This window comes from Delphinapterus leucas, chromosome 2 (assembly GCF_059928025.1).
Source record: "Delphinapterus leucas isolate spDelLeu-1000000601 "Yukka" chromosome 2, BTC_Dleu_Yukka2, whole genome shotgun sequence".
NCBI classification, from domain to species: domain Eukaryota; kingdom Metazoa; phylum Chordata; class Mammalia; order Artiodactyla; family Monodontidae; genus Delphinapterus; species Delphinapterus leucas.
The window spans coordinates 171,254,367-171,261,981 of NC_143130.1; the positions used below are offsets into that span (position 1 = coordinate 171,254,367).

The 7,615-nt window shown below is 50.6% G+C and overlaps 1 protein-coding gene across 1 annotated transcript; it reads right to left on the minus strand.

Moving 5' to 3' along the window:
- Positions 1-1,161: 1,161 nt before the first annotated feature.
- Positions 1,162-7,114, minus strand: SERPINA10 (serpin family A member 10). The gene is made up of 4 exons (XM_022576188.2): positions 6,271-7,114; positions 4,691-4,964; positions 2,410-2,560; positions 1,162-1,389 (listed from the first exon to the last, which is right to left on the minus strand). Exons 1-4 carry the CDS (start codon positions 6,992-6,994, stop codon positions 1,198-1,200), a joined length of 1,341 nt encoding a protein of 446 aa, XP_022431896.2. The 5' UTR covers positions 6,995-7,114; the 3' UTR covers positions 1,162-1,197.
- Between the last annotated feature and the right edge of the window lie 501 nt (positions 7,115-7,615).

Sequence of the window (7,615 nt, forward strand, 5' to 3'; positions counted from 1 at the left end):
ACTAGGCCGTTAGTCAACATGGTTGACATTCCAAGATTAGTTAACTCTATTCACGATTCTCTGAAATTACTCCTAAAATATTTTCTTGTCTATATAACAGAAAATGACTGGCTGAGGAAGTATTTGCTGTTTTTCTTTGAACCTTGGGACAAAGTCCATGCTTATATTCCGTCTAGCCACAGTGGGTAACTGAGAGGTGAGCACATGCTGCCTGTTGAAGTGGACGGACCCCATCAGATGTTGTAGACAGAAAGAAGAGTGCAGTGGGCTTGGGGACTGGAGTCAGGAGAGGCAGGCTTCTGACTCTGCCATTGCTCCACTGGGTGACGTTTTCCTTCCTCTGAGATGCCCTGTATGATTTAGCCATTAGATGCCGTAGGCACAGTGCCTCAAGCCCACGATACTTTTAGGGGCCCATGAAGATGTTTTGCTTCTTGCAACAAGCAAGTTCCATACTTTGACTGCACTGGTGTAAAGACAGATATAACCCAGAATATATTCATCTTTATACCAATGCAGTCATAAAATATAATTTCTATTATACACACACACATATATATATATTTATTTTTAAGAGGGAGGAGCCTGTGAAGACAGAGGGAGGAGCCTGTGAAGACAAAAGTACCTGGGGCCCACGAAAGCCATACTGCGGCCCTCTCTCCGGTTTCCCATTTCTTTGCTTTGTAAAACGAAGGTATTGAACTGGATGATCTGTGGCTCAGTTAACGGCTCCACGGAGTGGGTGGAGCCACATTGCAGCAGGACTGACCACGGCTATTTTCTTCTAATTTTAGTCACCAAGAAATGATTCTATAGTAGGTTAAAAATAAAACACTAATTTGCATTAGGGAGAAGTAAAGAGAGCGAAGCTCATGACCCATGGAGAATGTGTACTTGTCTTCTTCCCAAAGGCTTCGTCTTGAAATAGAGTTCTGATCTACCATAGTTTTAAGTCCAGATACCAAGATGGTCTTTAGTCAATAACAAAGGCTCTTAGAAACAGGCTTAAAATACCAGACAGCTTGTACAAACATCTCCTTAAAATAAGTTTGAATTTAATACGCAGATTTATCTAAGGATGGCTCAAACTAGCATCTGAGGACAAGGGCGCGACACCCAGTGCCAGTGTCCTGTGTAAGTTCAGACACCTCAGATCCAGCGTCTGCTGTGGCTCTAAGGACTCACGCATGTCATCAATCACAGGAGAGTCGGATTCACCACCCTGCCCAGAAATAGCACGATTCTGGAGGTTTCTTCATAGATGATGAAGTGAAACGGCCGGTCCACTTTGATGATGGGAGGCATGGAATAAGCAGTGATTTCTGACAGGGTTCCCGCCACCGCCTCTGTTCCTTCTTCATCCACCTCAATCATCGCTCTTTGTAAAACCTGGAAAAGGAAATACATGGAAGGCCGTTTGTGTGCCAGTGGAGATGAGGGAATTAATTGAGCCCCTGGACATTCTGTGTTATTGTCCTACCCACGGGGCCATGCTCTCGGGATTTAGTGGTACAGAGCTCATCTGTGCAGAGAGGAATGGTCTGAGGTTGCCCCAGCGACTGCCTTAGAAGCCCACAAAATACCCGGAGACACCAGGAACCGATTGTGAAATTCATTCTGGGCAGGGACCCAGGGACTCTGTGGCTGGCCAGTTCATGCACACATGCATCAAATGAACAAATACTTATTTAGCATGTACTTTGTGCTACTGATTTTTGAGCCGAGCTGGTGTTCCTCCTGGAAGGTTTTCAAGCCGTCTGGAACCCCTGAGAATTTTGACCTTCCTTCTGGCAGGCTAGGTAGGGGCAGGGTTGTGGTTAGTCTTCCGTAGCAGCTTCCCAGCACCTGGTACTGCTCTGAAGTGGTCCATGGGGTAAGCCCCTGGGTCCCTGAAGTCATCCTGAACGCTGGTGGCCTGTATTTAGGCCACCTGTTGTGTCTGAGAGGCCCTTTTGTCCAGGAACCTCATGTGATGTGAGTGACGGACCTGTATAATTATTATAAGAGGCGATAATAATAATAATCCCTACTCTTTTGTAGGGATATTTCAGACAGGGTTTCCACAAGGGGCGGGAAGTTAGCCAGATAACCTCTGGGGCTTTCTTTCATCTTTAAAGTGGTGCAGTTTCATGGAATTTTGAATGAATCTGTGAACCAGTTCCATTTTGGGATAAATTTCTCCTTGAGCACTGGGAGAGAAGAGAGAGAGCTCTGCATAAAAGAGATTAAACTAGTTGAACAGATGTTTTAAAAAGTAGCTCCAAATTCTTAAAACATCCAACTTGGGTGCTGTTTCAATTCTTTTGGAATTTTAATCTAATTTTCTACTACAACCTGGCCTTTTATCAACGTTAAATGGTATGTAAAAATATTCGTTGGTTTGGGCCCCAGTGGAAGATCCTGACTTACCTTGGAGACTTTAAGATTTCTTTCAGTAACTGAGAGATCACTCAAGTCAGCCCAGGGTGAGAAGATTCTTCTGATTCCCATCTGTTTAAGCAGCTCATGCATCTTATACTTCTGGTCTAACTTGAACTTTGGAAAGAAAACTTCCATTTTTCTGTGGTACAAGTACATATAATGGTGAACTGTAGACAAAAGCCATAGATTCTGAACACTAAAAAGGTCACACTTTCTTTTAACCTTCCCCCAAGCTTATTCCCACTAACAAGTCTCCCTCCGTTGACTAGAGCTCATTCTGTTCTTTTGTAATGAATGGCCTGACTCAGAGAAGAGAGCTTCAGCCTCAGGGAACCAGTTTCATTTCCCAGCCAATGACTTGCATTCTCTTTAGCAAAGAACGCCACACTTTGTATCCATTTCCCTGGGTTTTGAAAACAACCCCAAACCAACCAAACAGTTGCTGCCATCAGCCCTGCAGACTCCAGGGCTGTTTTCGATACCCAGATTACAGAGCGCCCCAGGATTTTATATATATAAAATATATATAAAATATAAAGTATACATTCGCACAATGGTGTTTTTTGTTTAGAGAGATGAGTTCTGTGGCTCAAAAATAAAAAGAATGAAAACTACTAATTGGTACTAAATTAGTCTTAAAGAAGTCCCAATGTCTTAATCTGTGAAGTACAGCCAAAATACCAATACCAATTTCACAATGTTCTTCAGAGAAGTAAATGAAATAATATATGTTAAGCACCCAGAACAATGTCTCGTGTAGTTTCCTTTTGCTCCCTTCATCACCCCCACTCTCTCTCTCTCTCTCTCTCTCTCTCTCTCTCTCTCTCTCTCTCTCTCTCTCTCTCTCTCTCTCTCTCTCTCGGAGCTGGGCCAGGCTGTCGGGCTGGAATATAACTGAGGACATGACATGCCTTGGAGACTGATTTATATATGTATCCCCACAAACATTTGTTGAAGGCTTATTATGTTTGAGTCCTATGATAGGTTCTAAGGATTTGAAGGAAAAGAAGAAGAATGAAGATAAAATGAACACTGAAGATCTTTAGCTGGACTCCTCTCTGTGCCAAATGCTGGAGTGACAGGATTCCGGAGGCATCGCCGTGGACTCCTTACTGGCGCTGCCTTCCCCCCACCCCAGTAGGTGGATTAATTTATTCCACAAGCATTTGTGACCCTGCTCTGTGCTTCCAACCCTGCTCTCTGCACGCGGCCCCCGCCCCCGGTCGTCTCAGTCAGTCTCATGGTTCCATTTACGTGCTGCTGACTCCCCAGCCTGGACCTCACCCTGCACCCCAGATCTAGCTGCCTTCCTGACATCTCCGCCTGGATGTCTAATAGGTATTTCTGATCCAGATGTTTCCGACTGAACTTTTGAACTTACCTCTCGGTGTGTTCCTCCTACGGTCTCCCCTTTCAGTAAATGGCAAATCCTTCCTTCCCGTTGCTAAGGCCAAAAACTTTGCCTTCACCTTTGACTTTCTTTCCCTCTCTGTCACCCACATCCAGTCCGTTAGCCAATCCTGTCACCTCCGGCTGCGTCACAGATCCAGGACCCCACTGCTCCTCGTTACTTCCACTGCCGCCACCTGCCGAGCATCCTGACCTAGGTGGCTACGCTGACCTCCTGGCTGGTCCCCTTGCCCCTCCCACATACCCCTAGTGTCTCTTCTCAGCACAGGCTATACTGCTCCTCTGCTTGGCTCCAGTGGCTTCTCGTCTCCCTTGGCAAAAGCCCAAGTCTTTTCCGGGGCCAGTAACGTATGGTCCCGGGTGACACCTGCTGGCTCCTCTGCGACCTTATCTGCTGCTGGAGCCTCACCGGCTGCCTCGCTCTTCCTGGAATCCAGTAAGCACAGTCCCGTTCCAGCACTTTCCCACTTCTGCCTGTACCTCTTCTCTCCCCCAGCGTACCTTCAGAATCCTCCTTCCTCTTAAGTGTTCGCTTGCTGCTACCTTCTTGGCCAGGCCTTCCCTGACCCCCACCTGCACCCTGCTGGTGCCCTCATCACTAGAACGTGAGCTCTGCGAGGCTAGCATCGTGCATGCGTCCCAGTGCCTGGCACGTGGGAGAAACTTGATAAGGGCTGGCCGAGTGAATGAACGAGCCAGGCGCTGGGATAGATGCTGATAGAGGGGGAAACAGGACAAACGCGGCCCCTGCCATCGGGGAGCCCGCAGCGGGCTGGGCTGGGACGGGCACGGAACGAAATTGTGGGTGCCCGTAGGGAGGGGCCAGCTGAGCTGGAGTAGGGCGACGAGGGAGCTGTACCTGGTTTTCATGTTCCTGAGCCACGTGTCCACCAAATCTGTGGTCAAGTAGTCCTCGAGGGCCAGGTGGTCACCTATCCTTCCCATGAGGACCACCAGCATGGTGGCATTTCCTCGGTAGGGCAGTTTGAGGACGTGGCAACGAAAATTCTTGTCAAAAGTGGAGGCAAACTTGCCTGCCCTGTACATCATGGGCACCTTGACTGCCTTGTACTTGTCCAGGTGGAAAGTGTCTGTCTCGGTGAGGACAGGGTCAAAAGGGGTCAGCCATTTCCCTGAACAGATAAGAAAGAAACTCATTGCAGAAACCGCCCTCCTCGAAAGCATCGTTCTTGCTAAAGTAATAAAGGGCCAGTGTTCTATCCCCCTTTCTGCCCAACTAGGAAAGGCATCCTTATCAGGTTTGTTTTGACCGCAGCTCAGGCGGCCAAAATAAATTCCCCGAAGATCAGCCTTTCACAGGCTTCTTTCCCAGCTGGCAAAACCTGGATCCATCCAGAGGCCCTGTTGGAATCACACACAAAAGCACGGAGATATCTCCTAATGACCGCCCCCCCCCCATTCCCTCATTGTTCTGGACAAAACACTGGGTGTTTTGAGTGAACTTTTGTTCGAGTGAACAAAAGTCACTCATTCCAGCTGGAGCCCAAAGGACCCACCTTCTTCTACACTCGCTCCCTTGTGGTTGGTTAGCTCCAGCCTAGAGAAGACTTAAGGCCCGTCCCCAGCCCTGTCTGCAAGAGGGACCCTCTGACCGCCACTTTGTCTAGTGCACACCATGTGCAAACAGAGGCCACCGTGGCAAAAGTGATGACATTCCCGCACATCCTGTGCTCGGTGAGGCTCTGAGGGCAGGGGCCCCTGGCTGACAAAGGGCCATGCAACTCAGAGGAGGCTGCCAGAGTGTGGGCCCATGACTCTACACACTGATAGTCTGTCTGGCCTGGCTGACTGGAAGCATGTCCTCCTCCCGGACTTTGCAAGTCCCCTAGTGTCACCTTCCTGCTACAACTGTGGCCACACCAGTCCAGTCGTCCACGAGAGAGGCAGGATGGAAAGGACCCGGGATGAGCGTGTCAGGAGGCCCTCGTCTGAGTTTGGCCTCTGCCGTTTACCATGTGATCTCTCTGAGCCTCAGTTCATCTCTATGGTAGGTGGGAGTGTGCATTTTCTATATTGAGAATACGAGGACATGGGACTTTCTCACTTGCCCCAGGTCACAAAAGTAGAGCGTGAAAGAGCAAAGATGCAACCCTAAATCTCTCAGATGATATGCCTTTTTAAAAAAAAAATGACCCAGAGGGTTCCGCATGTCAGAATGTCAGAGGAGAGCTGTGTAGACGTGCTTAGAAAACTTAAGCCCTGCAAACACCTGGGCCCCCAGGGCAGGGGCATCAAGTGAAATCATTGTCTGGCACTGTGCCTGGTATGTCCTACATGTGTTTCACTCTGTTTGTAAAACCTGAGAACAACATGTTCCTAGGAGATCATTTGGCGTCGACCATACACAGGCCCAGCAGGAAAGGAAGAGACAGGCGAAGAGATCCATGGCTCTGGGAGAGCAGAACATTATCAAAGTACCTTTGAGCAAGATGTAATCCACAAGAATTAATTTGGTGTCAGGATTAATCTCATCAAAGAGTTTGGGAATTTTCCCCTGAGTCTCTTTGCTAATGTGATGATTCATGAGCCCTTTGGCCTGGGATGCGTTGCGAAAATTTATAGTCACACACTCCATATCGAAATACCTCTTGGAGAAATTGAGGAAGGTCTCTTTGACATCAAAGTCCTCGTGGATGAAGGCAAAACTCCCCTGGGTCAGGCCCAGCTCTGGGTTGTGGGAGAGGCTTTCTCGGAGCTGCTTGAAGAGGGCAGGCAGGCGCGGGGGCCAGGTCTGGTTTACTGCGGGCAGGGTCTGATTCAGGGCCTGCAGGTGGAGCCCCGTCTCCAGCTGGGCTCTGCTCTGTCCCCTGGCCCCCAGGGTCAAGGCTGCCATGGCCCAGGCCAGGCCGAGTGGGGAGAAGACCACGTTGCCGTCGTGCCTCATGGAGATCTTACGAAGCAGGCTGAACCCCAAGTTGGACGTCTCCCCAGAGAGCTTCTGCCAGTCGGCCGTCAGCCAGGGGGGGCCCTCGTCCTTCTGCAGGACCTGCGCCCCCTCGCTGCTCTCAGTCTGGGCCCTGGGGGTCGGCAGAGTCTCCAGTCCTGCCTGGGCCTCTGGTGAGTGGGGACCAGGGGTGGAACCGGGTACCAGCCACACCTGGGCCAGGAGGCAGGGCAGCAGGAGGCTCAGCACCGCCTGCATCTGGGCAGCGTGGAGGCCCGGGAGGCTTCCCTTTGGCAACAAGGCTTCCTCGGGAGAAAAGAGGGCAGAGCTTAATTTTAACGGCTGATACACACCTCCTCCCTGTGTCCCGGTACAGCTCCTCCAGGGACCCGCTTCCTCCCTGGGGGACGGGGCTTAGCTCCCCGAGCCCTGCCTCAGGGACACCCTGAGCAAGTTGGGGTCCCATTTGTCACCTGAGTGGGGGGCGCATTATTTCACAGGGTGAAACCGCCTCGGGTTTCCATCCAGGGCCGCGCCCTCGGGCAGCTCCTAGTCTCCCCCAGCTTTCCCCAGTCATCCCACTTCCTCCAGCGGGGTGGCAGGCAGCCAAGAAGAGGGGGATGGAAGAGGAGGCGGTCTGGGTGCCCGGCCTCACTGGGTGCGGTCAGAGCAGCGGCCGGAGTCAGGAGGTCTTCCCAGGCTTTTACTGGTCTGCTTCGTTCACTGCCCTTGATCGCTAGACGATACGGCAGCCCGTCCAAGCTGAGCTGCGGGGACCTGGACCTGGGGACATGTTTGCCTGGGGACTTGGAGGGTCTGGGTGGCCATCGGGGCAGGGCAGGGGGAAATGCTGAGTTTGCCTGATTCGGTGGTGGGATC

Coding starts and splice junctions, on each gene's coding strand:
- SERPINA10 (XM_022576188.2), bottom strand. CDS start 6,994: ATGCAGGCGGTGCTGAGCCTCCTGCTGCCCTGCCTCCTGGCCCAGGTG. Junction 4,965..6,270: donor GGATTACATCTTGCTCAAAG/GTACTTTGATAA, acceptor TTATCTGTTCAG/GGAAATGGCTGACCCCTTTT. Junction 2,561..4,690: donor CTCAGGAACATGAAAACCAG/GTACAGCTCCCT, acceptor CTTGTACCACAG/AAAAATGGAAGTTTTCTTTC.